A 23225-nucleotide genomic window follows, 5' to 3' on the forward strand; every position below is an offset into this window, starting at 1 on the left:
CATCAGTGTGGAAAGGATATCACCACATGGGCTCAGGAACACTTCATAAAACCACTGTCAGTAACTACAGTTGGTCGCTACATCTGTAAGTGCAAGTTAAAACTCGACTATGCAAAGCCAAAGCCATTTATCAACAACACCCAGGAATGCCGCCGGCTTCACTGGGCCCGAGCTCATCTAAGATGGACTGATGCAAAGTGGAAAAGTGTTCTGTGGTCTGACGAGTCCAAATTTCAAATTATATTTGGAAACAGAGGACGTGGTGTCCTCTGGACGAAAGAGGAAAATAACCATCCGGATTGTTATAGGCGCAAAGTGTAAAAGCCAGCATGTGTGATGGTACGGGGGTGTATTAGTGCCCAAGGCATGGGTAACTTACACATCTGTGAAGGCACCATTAATGCTGAAAGGTACATACAGCTTTTGGAGCAACATATGTTGTCATCCAAGCAACGTTATCATGGACGCCCCTGCTTATTTCAGCAAGACAAGTAGTACAACAGCGTGGATTTGTAAAAAAAAAGAGTGCGGGTACTTTCCGGGTCCGCCTGCAGTCCAGACCAGTCTCCCATGGAAAATGTGTGGCACATTATGAAGCGTAAAATAGGACAGTGGAGACCCCGGACTGTTGAAGGACTGAAGCTCTACATAAAACAAGAATGGGAAAGAATTCCACTCTCAAAGCTTCAACAATTAGTTTCCTCAGTTCCCAAACGTTTATTGAGTGTTGTTAAAAGAAAAGATGTAACACAGTGGTGAACATGCCCTTTCCCAACTACTTTGGCACCTGTTGCAGCCATGAAATTCTAAGTTAATGATTTGCAAAAATAAATAAAGTTTATGAGTTTGAACATCAAATATGTTGTCTTTGTAGCATATTCAACTGAATATGGCTTGAAAAGGATTTGCAAATCATTGTATTCTGTTTATATTTACATCTAACACCATTTCCCAACTCATATGGAAACAGGGTTTGTATAAAAAAAACCAACAAAATTATGATTTGTACATTTTCAGAATGTGCTTGTTCTATTTTCAAACAAAGAAAACAGTCTTAAGTTGTCTTTATTTTGAAGTTATCATGCCGTGATTTTAGCAGTCCGGCCCACTTGGGAGGACTTTTCTCCATGTGGCCCCCCAGCTAAAATCAGTTTGACACCCCTCATCTCGGTCATGTGACTCGTCTCAGTAATACCAGTCTACATCAGTCATGTGACTTCTTGGAACTAAAATCATGTGAATTTTCTGCATAAATATTTGATGTAAAAATGTCATTTTCTATGTCATGTGACTATCTTAGTCGCTCATCACGTCACGTGACTAAACAACTGTCATGTGACTATCTTAGTCGCTCATCACGTCACGTGACTAAACAACTATGTCATGTGACTATCTTAGTCGCTCATCACGTCACGTGACTAAACAACTATGTCATGTGACTATCTTAGTCGCTCATCACGTCACGTGACTAAACAACTGTCATGTGACTATCTTAGTCGCTCATCACGTCACGTGACTAAACAACTATGTCATGTGACTATCTTAGTCGCTCATCACGTCACGTGACTAAACAACTGTCATGTGACTATCTTAGTCGCTCATCACGTCACGTGACGAAACAACTGTCATGTGACTATCTTAGTCGCTCATCACGTCACGTGACTAAACAACTATGTCATGTGACTATCTTAGTCGCTCATCACGTAACCTGGCTAAACAACTGTCATGTGACTATTTCAGTCGCTCATCACGTCACGTGACTAAACAACTGTCATGTGACTATCTTAATCGCTCATCACGTCACGTGACTAAACAACTGTCATGTGACTATCTTAGTCGCTCATCACGTCACGTGACTAAACAACTGTCATGTGACTATCTTAGTGGCTCATCACGTCACGTGACTAAACAACTATGTCATGTGACTATCTTAGTCGCTCATCACGTCACGTGACTAAACAACTATATCATGTGACTATCTTAGTCGCTCATCACGTCACGTGACTAAACAACTATATCATGTGACTATCTTAGTGGCTCATCACGTCGCGTGACTAAACAACTGTCATGTGACTATCTTAGTCGCTCATCACGTCACTAAACAACTGTCATGTGACTATCTTAGTCGCTCATCACGTCACTAAACAACTGTCATGTGACTATCTTAGTCGCTCATCACGTCACTAAACAACTGTCATGTGACTATCTTAGTCGCTCATCACGTCACTAAACAACTGTCATGTGACTATCTTAGTCGCTCATCACGTCACTAAACAACTGTCATGTGACTATTTCAGTCGCTCATCACGTCACGTGACTAAACAACTATGTCATGTGACTACCTTAGTCGCTCATCACGTCACGTGACCAAACAGCGTGTGTAGAAAAACAGTCCATAAGTTTATTGCAATAAAAGTGCGTCACATGCGGCAGGTGTCGTGGAAGGCCTCCAGGGTCCTAAAGTCCCTCCAGGTGGGAGGAAGTCCGTCCTGCAGGAAGTGACCACATCGCTGACAGGGAGACTGGAAGAGTTTGATGTAGCTCCTCAGCCAAGTCTGGACAACACAGGCGGTCAGCAAGCGTCACCGTGACAACACGCCACAGCGTGAAGAAGAAGAAGAAGAAGAGGCCTCACCATGAAGGAGCGTACCACCACCTCGGGCATCTGGGGCAGCTGGTAGTGCAGCAGCGCGGTGGTGGCGTGGTCCGTTACCTAGCAACCACAAAGAACGTCACAGGGCTGTCGTCAGGGAGCTTCCTCAAGCGGGACTCACCTTCTGGAAGACCTGGTGCTGGGACTTGGTCCAGATGTCCAGCTGGGAAGGAACACACAATAAGGACACGTTACCATGGAAACAGTGATGTGGGCGTCGACCTCTGACCTTTCCGTCATCGTTGTAAACGTTCTCGTTGAAGCCTCGGACCAACGTTCTGTCGATGAACAGTGAACGCATCACAACGATGGCCTTCAGCACCTTGCCCAGGGTCACCTGACAGGAAGTGACACATCAGCCCAGGTGTGTGTGTTCTTGTATTGCTAGCCTTCTTGAGACATGAAGGAAAAGTATCTTCCATATGAGGAGGTGCGAACAAGTGCATTGCATGTGGTGACATCATCAACATGAGGGTGCTCCCAAAAAGGAGGGATTTTTCAAATTGGCCATGTGTCGCTTTTAAAAGGGCTCCCCCTCTGGTCAACATATGAAATAACAAGTGTGCGTAAGAACTTGAAGTGCGCCGCCTTTGGTCAAAATTAATTAAAACATTTAAAAAAAAACATGCATACAGAGACATACTCTAATAACTTCAAGTAAATAATGAAAATAAAAAAGTAATTACAAACAAAAAAAATATAAATAAATTAAAAACAGTCTTTTTCTCACAATGTGCTGATTTTCTTGTTGTAAAATTGGGAACAATTTCTCATATTCTCTCTGTTTCTATAATACTGCAATATTTTCTCGTTAGATCAATTTTTTTACGTAAAATTATAAATTTTTAATGCAAAATGGTGACATTTTTATCATATAAATTCTTCCTTTTATCACAATATTGCCATTTTTTTTGGTTGTTCTTGTAAGATAGTTATTTTTTTGAGTAAAATTGGGACATTTGTTATCATTTTGCCAAGTAAAATCCCGATTATTATTATAATACTGCCAAAAGTTTAAGGATTTCTTATAAAATTGTGACTTTTGTTAAATAAAATGACAACTCTTTTCATAAAATTGTCAAAATGTTAAGCTTTTCTTGTAAGATTGTGACTTTTACGGAATAAAATTCCAACTTTCATCATGAAATTGCACAAATGTTCAGTTTTTCTTATAAAATTTTGACTTGCGTTGAGTACAATTACAACTTTTATTAAAATACTGACACAATTCTACGTTTTTCTTGTGAAATTGTGACTTTTTTTTAAAATTCCAACTCATTTTTCACAACAAGCTTTTTTATATTTGCATAGCATGTGAAGTGGATTAGTGAAGTGGATTATATTTATATAGCGCTTTTTCTCTAGTGACTCAAAGTGCTTTACATAGTGACACCCAATATCTAAGTTACATTTAAAGCAGTGTGGGTGGCACTGGGAGCAGGTGGGTAAAGTGTCTTGCCCAAGGACACAACGGCAGGGACTAGGATGGCGGAAGCGGGAATCGAACCTGCAACTCTCAAGTTGCTGGCACAGACACTCTACCAACCGAGCTATTCCGCCCCGTAATACTGTACCGTATTTTCTGGATTATAAATCGCTCCGGCCGAAAAAGGCATAATAAAGAAGGAAAAAAACATATACATACACAGTGGAGTATAAGCAGAGGTGGGTAGAGTAGGCAGAAATTGTACTCAAGTAAGAGTACTGTTACTTTAGACATTTATTACTCAAGTAAAAGTAAGGAGTAGTCACTCAAATATTTACTTGAGTAAAAGTAAAAAGTAAGTTGTGAAAAAACTACTCAAGTACTGAGTAACTGATGAGTAACCTGTTTGTTTAATGATTACAGCAACAAATAATGCACAAAAACCTAAAAATAGCAATGAGCAGAATCAGAGCCAGGAATATCTCTTAAACAACTAAAACAATATTATATATTAAATAATAGTACATTCAAATAAAATAAGGTACATTGAGCCATAATAACTTAACAGCACCATAGGGTCAGTAGGCATTCATTGATTGATTGATTGATTGATTGAAACTTGTATTAGTAGATTGCACAGTACAACAGTGGTCCCCAACCTTTTTCTATCCGCGGACTGGTCAACGCTTAATAATTTGTCCCGAGGCCCGGGTGGCGGGGGTGAAGATCCTTTTTTTCTTTTCTTTTCTTTTCATGAAAAAGGGACGTTTTTGTCATGAAAAAATGAGGTTTTTGTGGTTGGTGCACTAATTGTAAGTGTATATTGTGTTTTTTATGTTGATTTAATAAAAAAAAATAAAACATTCTTCTGCAGCCCAGTGGTTGGGGACCACTGCTGTACAGTACATATTCTGTACAATTGACCACTAAATGGTAACACCCCAATAAGTTTTTCAACGTTTATCAATTACTCAGGCTTCACGGTGGGAGAGGGGTTAGTGCGTCTGCCTCACAATACGAAGGTCCTGCAGTCCTGGGTTCAAATCCAGGCTCGGGATCTTTCTGTGTGGAGTTTGCATGTTCTCCCTGTGAATGCGTGGGTTCCCTCCGGGTACTCCGGCTTCCTCCCACTTCCAAAGACATGCACCTGGGGATAGGTTGATTGGCAACACTAAATGGTCCCTAGTGTGTGAATGTGAGTGTGAATGTTGTCTATCTGTGTTGGCCCTGCAATGAGGTGGCGACTTGTCCAGGGTGTACCCCGCCTTCCGCCCGATTGTAGCTGAGATAGGCGCCAGCGCCCCCCGCGACCCCGAAAGGGAATAAGCGGTAAAAATGGATGGATCAATTACTGAATAAATGACCAAGTCGAGGTGACCTACCTCATATATACATACACACACATATCATATACACACACATATATAAACACACACTTATCATATATATATATATACACATTTATATATACAGTATATAATTTATATTTATTTTGCCGTTTTTGTTGACATGTTGAAGGTGTTTTAATGAATATACATGCATGTTTAACACATAGATTCCCATCTTTCATGAAGACAAGAATATAAGTTGGTGTATTACCTGATTCTGATGACTTGCATTGATTGGAATCAGACGTCCACAATTTCAAATAGAGGAGAAAAAAACTTTGTCTTTTCTGTCTAATACCACATAAAATTTGTTGGTTTTTGGCATTTTATTTGTCCAGCTTCCATATTGGTTTTAATACACTTTACAAGAAAAACATTGGCGGCGAACTCCGTAGCTTGCTAGCTTGTTTGCGCTGGCTTTCGGAGACTCTTATTTTGTTAGCGCAGACGCGATGGAGCGGCGCTTTTATTGTGAAGACAGGAACTGTGCGATCAGTCTTTAGGCTTTTGACGGGAAGTACGGTTGAAATAAAAAGTGTATGTTTTCCTTTACACTTTTGATTGATTGATTAAAACTTGTATTAGTAGATTGCACAGTACAGTACATATTCTGTACAATTGACCACTAAATGCTAACACCCCAATAAGTTTTTCAACTTGTTTAAGTCGGGTCATGTGACCGCCTGGCTCTGTTTGATTGGTCCAACGTCACCAGTGACTGCATGTGATTGGTGAAACGCAGGCATGTGTAGTTCCTACTTTGAAGCTGTCATTAACCAAAACAAACATTAATAGATCGATTAAAAAAAAGTAGCGAGCTGAATGTAGATAAATGGAACGGAGTAAAAGTAGTGTTTCTTCTCTATAAATATACTCAAGTAAAAGTATGTTGCGTAAAAACTACTCGTAGAAGTACAATTTATCCCAAAAGTTACTCAAGTAAATGTAACGGAGTAAATGTAGCGTGTTACTACCCACCTCTGAGTATAAGTCGCATTTTTGGGGGAAATTTATTTGATAAAACCCAACACCGAGAATAAACATTTGAAAGGCAATTTCAAATAAATAAAGAATAGTGATCAACATGCTGAATAAGTGTAGGTTATATGAGGCATAAATAACCAACTGCTATGTTAACCTAACATATTATGGTAAGTGTCGTTCAAATAACTAGAACATATAGAACATGCTATACCTTTACCAAACTATCTCTCACTCCTAATCCATAAATCCCATGAAATCTTATACGTCTGGTTTTGGTCCAGTCTGCACTGGTTAGGCCAGGGGTAGGGAACCTCTGGCTCTAGAGCCAGATGTGGCTCTTTTGATGACTGCACCTGGCTCTCGGATAAATCTGAGCTGACGTTGCTTAACACGATAAGTAATGAATAATTCCACTTGTAATCACAGTGTTAAAAATAATGTTAAAATGATAAAACATTCTCATGCATTTTTAATCCATCCATCCGTTTTCTACCGCACCTGTTCAAGAAGTTGTGTTAATGGTAAGAAGTTATTTTTTTTATTATTGATTAGTGTGGGGCTTGCCTTCCTGGGGGTTTTTCAGACCCCCAAGCACTGACATGAGAGCCTGTTTCAGGGTTACAATATTGTTTTATTTTTCAATAAGTCTCTCAGTTGCTTTGCAGAAATTGTATTTCCAGTCTCTCCTCCTGGCTGCTGCTTATAACAGAGCGACAGGTGATTAGATAACAAGGCCCAGGTGGGCCATCTACGCACTTGTCGCTGCAGGCCCGCAGACCACGCCCCCTCCACAGTTAGCTTCAGAATAACAATGGTATTACAAAGAATAAGAGACCTGTTATACTCTAGAGATCTTGGTCTTACTTAAAAATGTACGTGTTTAGTTGTGTTCAGTGTTAAAAAAAAAATGTATATGGCTCTTACGGAAATATATTTTAAAATATTTGGCTTTTTAGCTCTCTCAGCCAAAAAGGTTCCCGACCCCTGGGTTAGGCTCTACAGTGAATGAGCTAAATAATTGTATTTGATATTTTACGGTAATGTGTTAATATTTTCACACATAAATGATAAATGGGTTGTACTTGTATAGCGCTTTTCTACCTTCAAGGTACTCAAAGTGCTTTGACACTACTTCCACATTCACACACACATTCACACACTGATGGAGGGAGCTGCCATGCAAGGGGCCAACCAGCACCCATCAGGAGCAAGGGTGAAGTGTCTTGCTCAGGACACAATGGACGTGACGAAGTTGGTACTAGGTGGGATTTGAACCAGGGCCCCTCAGGTTGCGCACGGTCACTTTCCCACTGCGCCACGCCGTCCCACATAAGTCACTTCTGAGTATAAGTCGCACCCCCGGCCAAACTATGGAAAAAACTGCAACTTATAGTCCGAAAAATACGATATATATTATTAATGTTTTATATACATTTCTTTATATATCTAGAAAAGGTGCTCCTAAAGAGGTAGGCATTTTTCTCAGGTCTCAAGAAGGTAACAAATACAATAATGTGTGTGTGTGTGTGTGTGTGTGTGTGTGTGTGTGTGTGTGTGTGTGTGTAGAGGTACCAGCAGCACGGCAGACGTCCCATTAGGTCGGAACAGTTCAATTGTCATGTCGGGAAACATCCTTCCTATCCGAGAGATGACGTCGTCCACATACCTGAATAACAGATAGCAAATAGTGGGCGGGGCTCATACAGGGCCAGGGGGCGGAGTCACTCACTGAGGGGGAAGGACCAGCGTGCTGGGCTGGACCTTAGGCCGTCTTTTGGCTGAAGCTCCCATCTGATTGGCTGACCGCTTGAGTGACTGCTGGTTCAACAAACCGGAGGCCAGGCCTGCGTGGTACTGCAACTACACACACACACACACACACACACACACACACACACAAGTACGAAGTCAACAATTATAGGAATAAAGAAGTCAATAGAGCCGCACTGAAGCTAATGCATTACCTTGTTTGACCATTTGTAGGCCTGCAGCAGCTGAGAGTACAGAGGAGTTTTGTCCTGAACAGGGTCCAGACTAAGAAGTCCACTGTTGTGGAGCGGGTGAGACTCGGAGGGTCGACCAACAAGACCACTGAGGCGCTCCAACTCGCTGACGGACACACAAGTGTGATATTATACAGTTGTGGAGCACACATTGTTAACTTGTGATGATGAAGCTGCATAAAGAATGTTTCAATAGGACTTAAGTATACACGCTGTGCCGGTAGGAAGTAGGCCTGGACCATAATGGCAAATTGATATTGTAATCACCATTATTCATTCATTTGAAAACACTATTTAGCGTACCACCAAAACTCAACTTTAAATGTACTTTTTGATAAAACGGATACAAATTAGTAACGAATAAACCACAACAACAAAAATAAAATGAAAATTAAAGCTGCAAGCAGCGATGGACGGGACCGCTTGGGCTGCTGCCCCCGCGACCCAAGCCCAGATAAGCGGTAGAAGATGGATGGATTATTACACAGAGAAAAAGTTGTATACACGTGTTATATATCAGTCTCATAATAATAACAGTTGTAAAGTGGCTTGGGCATTTTATAAGGACGCCTTGGTGCGGCCATTTCGAGACTCTAATCAATCAATGTTTACTTATATAGCCCTAAATCACTAGTGTCTCAAAGGGCTGCACAAACCACAACACGAACCACTACGACATCCTCGGTAGACCCACATAAGGGCAAGGAAAACTCATGCATGGTGAATGTAATGCAGTTGTTGTACTGAAGTGGGAATAGCAAACTTCCTGTTGATTTTAGTTGGGGGCGGTCAGTGTATGAAATATAGGTCTCAGTGAGACCTACATTGAGGTTTTTGTTTCATGTGGATGACAGTCCTAAAGTGTTGTCTGAGCAGAAAGCCGCCATTTTGTGACAACAGCAGCACCGCAGCGGTTCTTTGCGGGCCTATAAAATCCAAACCGGGGTAGTAATTAAAACTCTTTCATCAACTTTTGATCAGAAGGGTTCAATCCCTCTTCTGTGCTTATTTGAAGCCGAAACGACAAACGGCGTCAGAGGAGATAATGTTTGACAAAAAAAGAAGAAATTTTTTAGCCAAATTTTGTATTGAAGTGGGAATAGCAAACTTCCTGTTGATTTTAGCTGGGGGGTGTCAGTGGATGAAATATAGGTCCAAGTGAGCCCTACGTACACGTTTTTGTTTCATGCTTCTACAACATTGTTACTGGAAGTTACAAACAGTTTTGTCTGTGTTTTCTTCTTAGGGGGCGCTAGAGCGCAATTTTGAGTTTTGTTTTTTTGATTAGATCGCTATTTTACTAGATGGCAATTTTCACCAGTCCTGATGTGTGTGTCAAATTTGGTGAGTTTTGAAGCATGTCAAGGGGGACAAATTACAGCTCAAAGAGGCGGCGGTATAATAATAAAGAATAATAATAATATGTCCCAAAGGGACATCAGTCCCTAATAAAACCTTAGAAATTAAATAGGGTCCTCTGTCCCAAAGGGACGTCGGTCCCTAATAAATGTAAATAACAATATTGAAAAAAAAACTATTCAATTCCATTTTTCACCTTTTACACTTATTTTATCAACATAGAGTGAGTGCTTTTTGCATCTAATAAAAAAATATAAAAAGTTTTGTTAATTAAATGCAAAACATTTATTGGTGCAATACACCTTTGGACAATTTTGAACAATATTTGAAGTCAAAGCATAATAATGTAAATGTATCAATAAGTGCTTTAAGTATATTAAACTTGTGTGAGATGCTTTTCTAAAAAAAACTAAACTTTATTTTGTCAGCACAAGCAGACGGGATGTGGTGCACTGGGTTATGTCTGTGAGGGCGGGGGTGCTGTGCTGTTCTCTGCTTGACCAGTAAAGAAAGGACTCCAGGCAGCAAAAAAATAAATTAAATAAAAAATTCCAAAAGAGCGCCTCTAAAGTTGCCGCCACAAAATATTTAGTAAGCATAAAAAGTATTGACAAAATTGGAATTAAACCTTATTGAAAATAGGAATTTAAAATATGATAAAATGTGTGTGTATGCTTGAACTACTTTACATATCACGGGAAACTCAATGCAAATTAAAAACAAAACTGTGAAAAAGCCGGCCGCAATACACCGCTTCCCACCAACAGCTTTCTTCTTTGTAGTCTCCATTATTAATTATATATTTATATGTATTTATATTAGGGATGCACCGAAATGAAAATTTGTGGCCGAAACCGAAACCGAATAAAATTTGAGCGCTTGGCCGAAGGCCGAATACCAAATACCGAATAATAAATGCAGTTTTTCACAACTTTTTTATATTGCATAAATAGCCTAGAATACATTTTTAGACATGTTTTTGTAATAAAGTAAATTTTTATTGAATATTGACATTTTTTAATATTCCAGTAGTTTTTCATTTATATTAGGCCTTCAAACAAAACATACATTCCCCCCAAAAAATAAAGTGCATTAAAGTGGATAAACCCACAACAAATGAATTATTGTCCTTTTGGCAAAAGTCTGCTTAGCCACAGTAGATATGCTAATAATGTAAACAGAGGCCCCACTAAATCTCAATAAGTGTGTGCTTGTAACCTCATACACTTATACAGGTACACAACACATCCCAGGCCAGAACAGATTTGTCAATAACAGTACTTCAGCTTCAGAATAAAAAGAAGGAAACTAACTATGTATAAAACAATTTAAATTTAACACTGCACGTTGGTTGATTGCGTCACCGCGTCAAAAAATTGCGTCACACGCCACTATTCGGCCTTGCTTTTAACTCATTCCAACGAAGGCCGAATGTGGCTTTTTTTGCCATATTCGGCCGAATATATTCGGTTACCGATTAATCGGTGCATCCCTAATTTACATAATTGAACAAATTACGAAAGATTCAGCAACACAGATGTCCAGAATTCTGTGCAATCATGCGATTAAAGCAGACTACTTATAGCAGGGATCGGGCTGGATCAAAATGTCCGCTACAATCCGTGACGTCATCATTCCGCGACGTTCTCAACAGGACACTTCACGGGAAATTTAAAATGTCAATTTAGTAAACTAAAAAGGTTGTATTGGCACGTGTTGCAATGTTAATATTTCATCATTGATGTATAAACTATCGCTAGTAGTTGCTTTCAGTAGGCATTTAATGATTATTTGCAAAAAAAATAAAGTTTATGAGTTTGAACATCAAAAATATGTTTTCTTTGTAGCATATTCAACTGAATATGGCTTGAAAAGGATTAGCAAATCATTGTATTCTGTTTATATTTACATCTAACACCATTTCCTAACTAATATGGAAACGGGGTTTGTAGATGAATTGTATTTTTATTGTTTGATGTGAAAAATGATTTGGCCGAACATGAAAGTCCCGCCAACTAAAATTCCGAGATTATTCATCGATGCGGTTATCAAAATCAGTCTTCACAATACATTTCGAAAATATGCTAGGATAATTGAAAGAATACAAACAGCAAGAGTTTGAGTTAAAAAGCAAGACAAATCTTGCCAGGAAGCTCACTTCAGGTCTCTGTTGACCGCCTGCAGATTGTCCTGGAATTCGGCTATAAATTGTTTCTCCCGGTTTTCCAAGGTATCCCGGTTCTTCATGCCATCCTTCAGGGACTCGAACACGCGGCTGACGCTGGAGCGGAGCGCCTGAATCCCGCTGATAGCGTGCGAGAAAGCGTCCAGGTTGACTTCCACACTCACCACGTCCGCCATGTTGCCTTCTTCTTCTTCTTCTTCTTCTTCGCCGCCGCGGGCTGGTGACGTCATCAGCCGGCTCACTGGTGCTGCGTTCAAGTCCCTGTGGGAAAGTTTGGAGTGAGCGCTCTAAACCGGGGGTGTCCTAACTTTTTCCACTGAGGGCCGCACACGGAAAAATTAAAGCAAGCGGGGGCCATTTTAATATTTTTCATTTTCAAACCATAACAAAATATATGGGTTTTTACAATTTATTTTACCTTTGGTGGTTCCGGGGACCATAAAGGGTCTCAGTTATTAAAATATTAAAAATTAGTCACATTTTTATTTTTATTTTTTATTTAACGCTTAAAGTAAATCTCTATATCACACTTAAAACATTTTAAAAAAATAAAGATTTTATAGAATTTCTGTCAAAAACAAGTTGGTTTTTCATCGTAAAACTGAAATACCGTATTTTTTTGAATTGCCGCAAGGAATATAGTATGCGCCTGCCTTGAATTATCCATCCATCCATCCATTTTCTACCGCTTATTCCCTTTTGGGGTCGCGGGGGGCGCTGGCGCCTATCTCAGCTACAATCGGGCGGAAGGCAGGTTACACCCTGGACAAGTCGCCACCTCATCGCAGTGCCTTGAATTACTGCCGGGTCAAACTTATGACGTCATCATTTTCAAAATGGAGGAGGCTTATTTCCATCCATCCATTTTCTACCGCTTATTCCCTTTTGGGGTCGCGGGGGGCGCTGGCGCCTATCCCAGCTACAATCGGGCGGAAGGCGGGGTACACCCTGGACAAGTCGCCACCTCATCGCAGTGCCTTGAATTACTGCCGGGTCAAACTTGTGACGTCATCATTTTCAAAATGGAGGAGACTTATTTCAATACTGGTCATTTGAAATCGCATAAAGGGAAGAAGATTAAGAGATATTCAGTAGGATTTAAGGTCCAAGCTTACATCACACTCAAATTTTTACTGCATACCTTTGTGTGTGACAATCATTGGTACTTTAACTTTTAACTTTAAGTGCCGGGGTGAGAAGAGGTTTTAAAATAATTAGCGCATGCTTACATTTACCACATGCCTTTGGTAAGTGCCGGAGTGAGAAGAGGTTTTAAATTAATATGCACCCCGGCGGAAATTCACGGAAATATGGTGAATCAATTGAAGGTAGAAAAGTGCTATACAAGTACAACCTATTTATCATTTATTTATTTATTTATCAATATCTAAAGATGTTTTATTTATTGAGGTGGCGACTTGTCCAGGGTCCGCCCGAATGCAGCAGCCTCCACGTCCCCAAAAGGGACAAGCGGTGGGAAATGGATAGATGGATGGTATTATTTATTCAAATCTGTCCATAGTGAAGATATGTCCTGATAGATTTGAGTTATTGTCTTTTAAGGGTAAAAAAAAAACAATAATTAGACTGGAAAGCATCAAAATCCCTTTGTTGCAGCAAATGAATAATAATAAATAAATAATAAATAACAAATGAATAACAATAAAATAATATGAATGAATATTGCACAATGTTTATGTTAACTGTTTATCAGTTTGACAGCAGGGGGCGTGGTCTGTCACTTTAAGAAGTTACTACAAACATTCCCGAGAAGTGAGAAAAAGGAAGATTAACATAAAGAGCTTAAACAGGTGTGTGTGTGTGTGTGTGTGTGTGTGTGTGTGTGTGTGTGTGTGTGTGTCTTTAATTAACAGACAGACCTCAGAAGGGTCCCTAATGGACTGGCAGTGGACGGCGTCCAATGGGAGGAGCTCTCCTGTGGCGATGACGTAGTTGGGGGCGGGGCCGAGGTAAGAAGAGACAGAAGCACCAGAAGAAGGTTAAGACCAAGACGAGCAGCAGTAAAGAGGATGAGACAGAAGGAGATTAGGAGAACCAAAAAGTCCAAAAGAAGAAAAGGAGCGGTGTAAGAAAAAAAAGAAAAAAAAAAGAGTTGGATGGAAGAAAAAGAACTTGGTTAACCTGGAGACAAAAAAGAAGTTAAGGTTAGTGATCAGAGGAGCAGCACCTGAAGTTATATTACACTTCATCATCATCAAGTTGTTTCAATACTGTTGTTGTTGTTGTTGTTGGTAGTTAGGGATGTGTACCATTTGTTGTTGTTGTTGGTAGTTAGGGATGTGTACTATTTGTTGTTGTTGTTGGTAGTTAGGGATGTGTACTATTTGTTGTTGTTGTTGGTAGTTAGGGATGTGTACTATTTGTTGTTGTTGTTGGTAGTTAGGGATGTGTACCATTTGTTGTTGTTGTTGGTAGTTAGGGATGTGTACCATTTGTTGTTGTTGGTGGTAGTTAAAGATGTGTACCATTTGTTGTTGTTGTTGGTAGTTAGGGATGTGTACCATTTGTTGTTGTTGGTGGTAGTTAAAGATGTGTACCATTTGTTGTTGTTGTTGGTAGTTAGGGATGTGTACTATTTGTTGTTGTTGTTGGTAGTTAGGGATGTGTGCTATTTGTTGTTGTTGTTGGTGGTTAGGGATGTGTACTATTTGTTGTTGGTAGTTAGGGATGTGTACCATTTGTTGTTGTTGTTGGTAGTTAGGGATGTGTACCATTTGTTGTTGTTGTTGGTAGTGAGGGATGTGTACCATTTGTTGTTGTTGTTGGTAGTTAGGGATGTGTACCATTTGTTGTTGTTGTTGGTAGTTAGGGATGTGTATTATTTGTTGTTGTTGTTGGTAGTTAGGGATGTGTACCATTTGTTGTTGTTGTTGGTAGTTAGGGATGTGTACCATTTGTTGTTGTTGTTGGTAGTTAGGGATGTGTACCATTTGTTGTTGGTAGTTAGGGATGTGTACCATGTGTTGTTGGTAGTTAGGGATGTGTACCATTTGTTGTTGTTGTTGTTAGTTAGGGATGTGTACCATTTGTTGTTGTTGTTGGTAGTTAGGGATGTGTACCATTTGTTGTTGTTGTTGTCGTTAGGGATGTGTACCATTTGTTGTTGTTGTTGGTAGTTAGGGATGTGTACCATTTGTTGTTGTTGTTGGTAGTTAGGGATGTGTACCATTTGTTGTTGTTGTTGGTAGTTAGGGATGTGTACCATTTGTTGTTGTTGTTGGTAGTTAGGGATGTGTACCATTTGTTGTTGTTGTTGGTAGTTAGGGATGTGTACCATTTGTTGTTGTTGTTGGTAGTTAGGGATGTGTACCATTTGTTGTTGTTGTTGGTAGTTAGGGATGTGTACCATTTGTTTTTGGTAGTTAGGGATGTGTACCATTTGTTGTTGTTGTTGGTAGTTAGGGATGTGTACCATTTGTTGTTGTTGTTGGTAGTTAGGGATGTGTACCATTTGTAGTTGTTGTTGGTAGTTAGGGATGTGTACCATTTGTTGTTGTTGTTGTTAGTTAGGGATGTGTACCAATTGTTGTTGGTAGTTAGGGATGTGTACCATTTGTTGTTGTTGTTGGTCGTTAGGGATGTGTACCATTTGTTGTTGTTGTTGGTCGTTAGGAATGTGTACCATTTGTTGTTGTTGTTGGTAGTTAGGGATGTGTACCATTTGTTGTTGTTGTTGGTAGTTAGGGATGTGTACCATTTGTTGTTGTTGTTGGTAGTTAGGGATGTGTACTATTTGTTGTTGTTGTTGGTAGTTAGGGATGTGTACCATTTGTTGTTGTTAGTTAGGGATGTATACCATTTGTTGTTGTTGTTGGTAGTTAGGGATGTGTACCATTTGTTGTTGTTAGTTAGGGATGTATACCATTTGTTGTTGTTGTTGGTAGTTAGGGATGTGTACCATTTGTTGTTGTTGTTGCTCGTTAGGGATGTGTACCATTTGTTGTTGTTGTTGGTAGTTAGGGATGTGTACCATTTGTTGTTGTTGTTGGTCGTTAGGGATGTGTACCATTTGTTGTTGTTGTTGGTAGTTAGGGATGTGTACCATTTGTTGTTGTTGTTGGTAGTTAGGGATGTGTACCATTTGTTGTTGTTGTTGGTAGTTAGGGATGTGTACCATTTGTTGTTGTTGTTGGTCGTTAGGGATGTGTACCATTTGTTGTTGTTGTTGGTAGTTAGGGATGTGTACCATTTGTTGTTGTTGTTGTTAGGGAAGTGTACCATTTGTTGTTGTTGTTAGGGATGTGTAGCATGTGTTGTTGTTGTTAGGGATGTGTAGCATTTGTTGTTGTTGGTAGTTAGGGATGTGTACCATTTGTTGTTGTTGTTGGTAGTTAGGGATGTGTACCATTTGTTGTTGTTGTTGTTAGGGAAGTGTACCATTTGTTGTTGTTGTTGGTAGTTAGGGATGTGTACCATTTGTTGTTGTTGTTGGTAGTTAGGGATGTGTACCATTTGTTGTTGTTGTTGGTAGTTAGGGATGTGTACCATTTGTTGTTGGTAGTTAGGGATGTGTACCATTTGTTGTTGTTGTTGGTAGTTAGGGATGTGTACCATTTGTTGTTGTTGTTGGTAGTTAGGGATGTGTACCATTTGTTGTTGTTGTTGGTAGTTAGGGATGTGTACCATTTGTTGTTGTTGTTGGTAGTTAGGGATGTGTACCATTTGTTGTTGTTGTTGGTAGTTAGGGATGTGTACCATTTGTTGTTGTTGTTGGTAGTTAGGGATGTGTACCATTTGTTGTTGTTGTTGGTAGTTAGGGATGTGTACCATTTGTTGTTGTTGTTGGTAGTTAGGGATGTGTACCATTTGTTGTTGTTGTTAGTTAGGGATGTGTACCATTTGTTGTTGTTTTTGGTAGTTAGGGATGTGTACCATTTGTTGTTGTTGTTGTTAGGGAAGTGTACCATTTGTTGTTGTTGTTAGGGATGTGTAGCATGTGTTGTTGTTGTTAGGGATGTGTAGCATTTGTTGTTGTTGGTAGTTAGGGATGTGTACCATTTGTTGTTGTTGTTGGTAGTTAGGGATGTGTACCATTTGTTGTTGTTGTTGTTAGGGATGTGTACCATTTGTTGTTGTTGTTGGTAGTTAGGGATGTGTACCATTTGTTGTTGTTGTTGTTAGCGATGTGTACCACTTGTTGTTGTTGTTGGTAGTTAGGGATGTGTACCATTTGTTGTTGGTAGTTAGTCATGTGTACCATTTGTTGTTGGTAGTTAGGGATGTGTACTATTTGTTGTTGTTGTTGGTAGTTAGGGATGTGTACCATTTGTTGTTGGTAGTTAGGGATGTGTACCATTTGTTGTTGTTGTTGGTAGTTAGGGATGTGTACCATTCGTTGTTGTTGGTAGTTAGGGATGTGTACCATTTGTTGTTGTTGTTGGTAGTTAGGGATGTGTACCATTTGTTGTTGTTGTTGGTAGTTAGGGATGTGTACCATTTGTTGTTGTTGTTGGTAGTTAGGGATGTGTACCATTTGTTGTTGTTGTTGGTAGTTAGGGATGTGTACCATTTGTTGTTGGTAGTTAGGGATGTGTACCATTTGTTGTTGGTAGTTAGGGATGTGTACCATTTGTTGTTGTTGTTGTTAGTTAGGGATGTGTACCATTTGTTGTTGTTGTTGGTAGTTAGGGATGTGTACCATTTGTTGTTGTTGTTGGTAGTTAGGGATGTGTAACATTTGTTGTTGTTGTTGTTAGTTAGGGATGTGTACCATTTGTTGTTGTTGTTGGTAGTTAGGGATGTGTACCATTTGTTGTTGTTGTTGGTAGTTAGGGATGTGTACCATTTGTTGTTGTTGTTGGTATTTAGGGATGTGTACCATTTGTTGTTGTTGTTGGTAGTTAGGGATGTGTACCATTTGTTGTTGGTAGTTAGGGATGTGTACCATTTGTTGTTGTTGTTGGTAGTTAGGGATGTGTACCATTTGTTGTTGGTAGTTAGGGATGTGTAACATTTGTTGTTGTTGTTGTTAGTTAGGGATGTGTACCATTTGTTGTTGTTGTTGGTAGTTAGGGATGTGTACGATTTGTTGTTGTTGTTGGTAATCCGCAACAACTTGGTAAAGTGTCATCAGAGAGTAAAAATGCATTTCTTTCAAAATGCATGATAACAAAAAGGGGACTAGTAAAACAAATAAATAGATGTTGATAGTCCAACTCCTACTGAGAAGTACACACAACCATGGAGATGATAGCAGTAGAAAAAACTGCATTTAGTTGAGATTAAAATGAGTCATATATTGGAATATAGGATCCATTATTTAAATGTGTTTTAACTATTAAATCAAGCTAAAATATGACTTATTTTATATATTTGCGTAAAATATTGGCCACAATGTGTAGCCACTGTCACACTACAATGTTTTATTTTTTGTTATAAATGGTCATGATGATGAAGTCAATGAGAGATTTGGAATCAAAGCGATGTTGAATTGTGATTAATATTAATACATGTGTTGAAATGATTCATTTTTTTTGTCTGATTGCTTTTGGATTGTTTTGTGTCATGTTTGTGTGTCCTCTCAATTGCTCTGTTGGTTGCTATTCTGAAAGTTGCTGGGTCCGCTTTGGTCTTGGAAGTGGAATTGCATTATTCTGGCAGTATTGTGTATTATTTTGTTGGACTGATTACTGAATTATTATTTTTTTAATTCTCCACATTCTCTGCATCTTTCCTATGTGGAAATAAATCGCACATTCACATTCATGCAAGCAGAACATCACCAAAAAGCGGTTAAGCGTCATACTTATTCGGCCAATTAAACGGCTGCAAAATAAATCCTCGACAGAGGAGCAGGAACCAGGTGACTATAAAATGTTTTCGGGAACTCAGGTGCACGTTTTCACAATCTCAGACTGCTCGCCCGCACACTCACTCTTCAGGCAGACATCGAAGCAAAATATCCCGTAAAATTGCCAGAATCTAAATAGAATAGAGTAGAATAGAATAGAAAGTACTTTATTGATGCCTGGGGGAAATTCAGCACCACAGTTCTCTCACAATAGACAATAAACACTTACGTATTTTTTTTACATGTGAATAATATAAATACAGTCTATTATACAGCATTATTCACATCTGAATAATATAAATACAGTCTATTATGCAGCATTATTCACATCTGAATAATATAAATACAGTCTATTATGCAGCATTATTCACATGTGAATAATATAAATAGTCTATTATACAGGATTATTCACATGTGAATAGTATAAATGCAGTCTATTATACAGCATTATTCACATGTGAATAATATAAATACGGTCTATTATACAGCATTATTCACATGTGAATAACATAAATACAGTCTATTATACAGCATTATTCACATGTGAATAATATAAATACGGTCTATTATACAGCATTATTCACATGTGAATAATATAAATACAGTTTATTATACAGCATTATTCACATGTCAATAACATAAATACAGTCTATTATACAGCATTATTCACGTGTGAATAATATAAATACAGTCTATTATACAGCATTATTCACATGTGAATAATATAAATAGTCTATTTTACAGCATTATTCACATGTGAATAATATAAATACAGTCTATTATACAGCATTATTCACATGTGAATAATATAAATACAGTCTATTATGCAGCATTATTCACATGTGAATAATATAAATACAGTCTATTATACAGCACTATTCACATGTGAATAATATAAATACAGTCTATTATACAGCATTATTCACATGTGAATAATATAAATACAGTCTATTATACAGCATGATTCACATGTGAATAATATAAATAGTCTATTATACAGCATTATTCACATGTGAATAATATAAATACAGTCTATTATACAGCATTATTCACATGTGAATAATATAAATACGGTCTATTATACAGCATTATTCACATGTGAATAACATAAATACAGTCTATTATACAGCATTATTCACATGTGAATAATATAAATACGGTCTATTATACAGCATTATTCACATGTGAATAATATAAATACAGTTTATTATACAGCATTATTCACATGTCAATAACATAAATACAGTCTATTATACAGCATTATTCACGTGTGAATAATATAAATACAGTCTATTATACAGCATTATTCACATGTGAATAATATAAATAGTCTATTTTACAGCATTATTCACATGTGAATAATATAAATACAGTCTATTATACAGCATTATTCACATGTGAATAATATAAATACAGTCTATTATACAGCATTATTCACATGTGAATAATATAAATACAGTCTATTATACAGCATTATTCACATGTCAATAACATAAATACAGTCTATTATACAGCATTATTCACGTGTGAATAATATAAATACAGTCTATTATACAGCATTATTCACATGTGAATAATATAAATACAGTCTATTATACAGCATTATTCACATGTGAATAATATAAATACAGTCTATTATACAGCATTATTCACATGTGAATAATATAAATACAGTCTATTATACAGCATTATTCACATGTGAATAATATAAATACAGTCTATTATACAGCATTATTCACATGTGAATAATATAAATACAGTCTATTATACAGCATTATTCACATGTGAATAATATAAATACAGTCTATTATACAGCGCTATTCACATGTGAATAATATAAATACAGTCTATTATACAGCATTATTCACATGTGAATAATATAAATACAGTTTATTATACAGCATTATTCACATGTCAATAACATAAATACAGTCTATTATACAGCATTATTCACATGTGAATAATATAAATACAGTCTATTATACAGCATTATTCACATGTGAATAATATAAATACAGTCTATTATACAGCATTATTCACATGTGTATAATATAAATACAGTCTATTATACAGCATTATTCACATGTGAATAATATAAATACAGTCTATTATACAGCACTATTCACATGTGAATAATATAAATACAGTCTATTATACAGCATTATTCACATGTGAATAATATAAATACAGTCTATTATACAGCATTATTCACATGTGAATAATATAAATACAGTTTATTATACAGCATTATTCACATGTGAATAATATAAATACATTATACATTTACAGTACATGTACAGTCAAAAGGAACACATACATTATACAGTCTGATGGATACTTGTCCTCTTCCTTGTTAAGCTTCTACATCAGGGCTGTCCAAACTACGGCACGCAGGACAAGTGTGGCCCGCCGGCGTCTTCATTTTGCCCTGCAAGACGGCACCGCTATTGAGCAATGTGGTGTTTTCATATAAAATAGAATAGAATAAATAATATAATAAAATAGAATAAAATAGAAACAAGTCATCTGTTTGACAGTCCCCATCTTGTCACCATCTGGTGGCCAACAAAAGTAACTCAGGCCAGTGGACAATAATTGTAGATCATTTTGGAATCATACACAACATTTACTTATACGACCCAATCCAAACAACCTACCCTAGTCATGGTGCAGGGAAAAAAAAAAATCAACCAGCACAAAAAAAACAACAAATATGGTCACACCTCACACGTCCTGCTCATTGAACTTTGTGAACATTATTTAAAAAAAAAAACGTCCAATGAAAATTAAGACTGCCCCCACTTATTACAAGGGATGATGGGAAAAATGCCAAACACTCTCTCCAAACTGATCCATGTTACACTCTGAGTGCGCATAGAAATTCAATCAATCAATGTTTACTTATATAGCCCTAAATCACTAGTGTCTCAAAGGGCTGCACAAACCACTACGACATCCTAGGTAGGCTCACATAAGGGCAAGGAAAACTCACAGCCAATGGGACGTCGGTGACAATGAGGACTATGAGAACCTTGGAGAGGACCACATATGTGGGCAGCGGGTCTAACATGATACTGTGAAAAGTTCAGTCCATAGTGGATCCAACACAGCCTCGAGAGTCCAGTCCATAAAAGTTATGATCAGCATGGGTGACAAAGGGCAGCCTTGGCGGAGTCCAACCCTCACTGGAAACGGGTCCGACTTACAGACCAAGCTCTGGCACAAACCATTCATGGGGGGAACTGCCTGGCATGTGCACGTTTATATAATCAGTTCTCACCAAAACTATTAGTTAAAGTAGTGAATTTGAAATGTGTACTATTATTATAAAGTATGTATCGTGACTGTGATTGGATCCTTCCAAAACTTTCAACTTGGATTTGTCCGTCCCCAACTTAACAAGTTGCATGCCGTGTGTGTTGATTGACAGAAGTTCCGACGAGACTGGTGGAGCTGGTAACCATGACGACCGTTCAAATACCACGGTAGTCAGCGGGGAAGCATGGTAGCCGGGGTCCTTGAGGACCCGTAGACCCAATGGACTGACGTGGACAACTACCTGACCCGTCCATGGAGCGCCGAAAGCCCCTCCCTCTCCTCCTCCTGCTAGTGGCGATGGGTCGGTGTCAGTATGACTCGTGTCGTACCTTCGGAGACTTGGAGGCGGAGTCAAGATGGGAGTTCGCCCCCTGTCAGCCCCCGCCCACAAACATGAAAGAGACCATGCAGATCAGAGTGGATCCACCCGGGGTCACCTGTGGAAACCCCCCTGAACGCTTCTGCACCCTGGTGAGTAGGTGCCAGTGTGGCCCCCCCCCGCCCCCCGGCTGTGGTCCTCATGTCTTCACCGTCCATGTAGGAGAACCCGTACCTCTGCAGCGATGAGTGCGACGCCTCCAGTCCCGACCTGTCGCACCCCCCCCAGCTGATGGGGGACCGGGAAAGAGGAGGGCTCATCACTTACTGGCAGACGGTCACATGGTCCAAGTATCCGGAGCCGCTATTGGCCAACATCACGCTATCCTGGAACAAGAGTCTGGAGGTAGTCGATGACCTGGTGGTGACCTTTGAATATGGCCGCCCCACCAGCATGGTCCTGGAGAAGTCACTGGACAAAGGTGAGGTCATGTGACGCGGAAGTACAGCTGGGGGCGGAGTCACACGGTTCTTGTACTACCTGTGCCAGGTGTCACGTGGCAGCCGTACCAGTTCTATGCTGACGACTGCATGGATACGTTCGGGATGCCGCCGAAACGGGTGTCGGATTTGGCGCCCAGCAACGTGACCCGGGTCATCTGTACCGAGCAGTACTCCCGATGGGTGGGGGCCAAGGTGACAATTCTTCATCTTCATCAAAACCATAGGACTTCAAGTAGTTAGCTTGATTAAGTCCAGGTTTCTTTAAAAAGTAATTAA

At 38.9% G+C, this 23225-nt stretch overlaps 2 protein-coding genes across 4 annotated transcripts in view; one reads left to right on the forward strand and one right to left on the reverse strand.

Annotated features, from left to right (window-relative positions):
- Positions 1-1049: 1049 nt before the first annotated feature.
- med27 (mediator complex subunit 27) lies at positions 1050-12210 on the reverse strand. Of its 2 annotated transcripts, XR_009806004.1 has the most exons (9): positions 11972-12210; positions 8416-8560; positions 8181-8311; positions 8024-8117; positions 2883-2990; positions 2775-2816; positions 2636-2713; positions 2056-2555; positions 1050-1708 (listed from the first exon to the last, which is right to left on the reverse strand). XR_009806004.1 is itself a non-coding variant. In XM_061893892.1 (8 exons), exons 1-8 carry the CDS (start codon positions 12172-12174, stop codon positions 2421-2423), a joined length of 936 nt encoding a protein of 311 aa, XP_061749876.1. In that variant the 5' UTR covers positions 12175-12210; the 3' UTR covers positions 1050-2420. The 2 variants fall into 2 exon arrangements, 1 of the variants encoding a protein (XP_061749876.1); XM_061893892.1 differs by having other exon boundaries at positions 1050-2555.
- Positions 12211-13949: 1739 nt separating this feature from the next.
- Positions 13950-23225, forward strand: part of ntng2a (netrin g2a) — a 30814-nt gene continuing 21538 nt past the window's right edge. Inside the window, exons 1-4 of one of the 2 annotated variants that reach the window (XM_061893907.1) lie at positions 13950-14163; positions 22240-22598; positions 22669-22927; positions 22996-23141. In XM_061893907.1, coding sequence (XP_061749891.1) covers positions 22380-22598; positions 22669-22927; positions 22996-23141 — 624 coding nt within the window. In that variant the 5' untranslated portion in view covers positions 13950-14163; positions 22240-22379. The remainder of the gene's footprint in view (positions 14164-22239; positions 22599-22668; positions 22928-22995; positions 23142-23225) is intronic. The other variant, XM_061893916.1, reaches the window with a different exon arrangement.

Source organism: Nerophis ophidion, linkage group LG01 (genome assembly GCF_033978795.1).
Source record: "Nerophis ophidion isolate RoL-2023_Sa linkage group LG01, RoL_Noph_v1.0, whole genome shotgun sequence".
In the NCBI taxonomy this organism is placed as follows: Eukaryota; Metazoa; Chordata; class Actinopteri; order Syngnathiformes; family Syngnathidae; genus Nerophis; species Nerophis ophidion.

Coding starts and splice junctions, on each gene's coding strand:
- med27 (XM_061893892.1), bottom strand. CDS start 12,174: ATGGCGGACGTGGTGAGTGTGGAAGTCAACCTGGACGCTTTCTCGCAC. Junction 8,312..8,415: donor CCTACAAATGGTCAAACAAG/GTAATGCATTAG, acceptor GTGTGTGTGTAG/TTGCAGTACCACGCAGGCCT. Junction 2,991..8,023: donor GGACGTCTGCCGTGCTGCTG/GTACCTCTACAC, acceptor ACTTCCTGTCAG/GTGACCCTGGGCAAGGTGCT.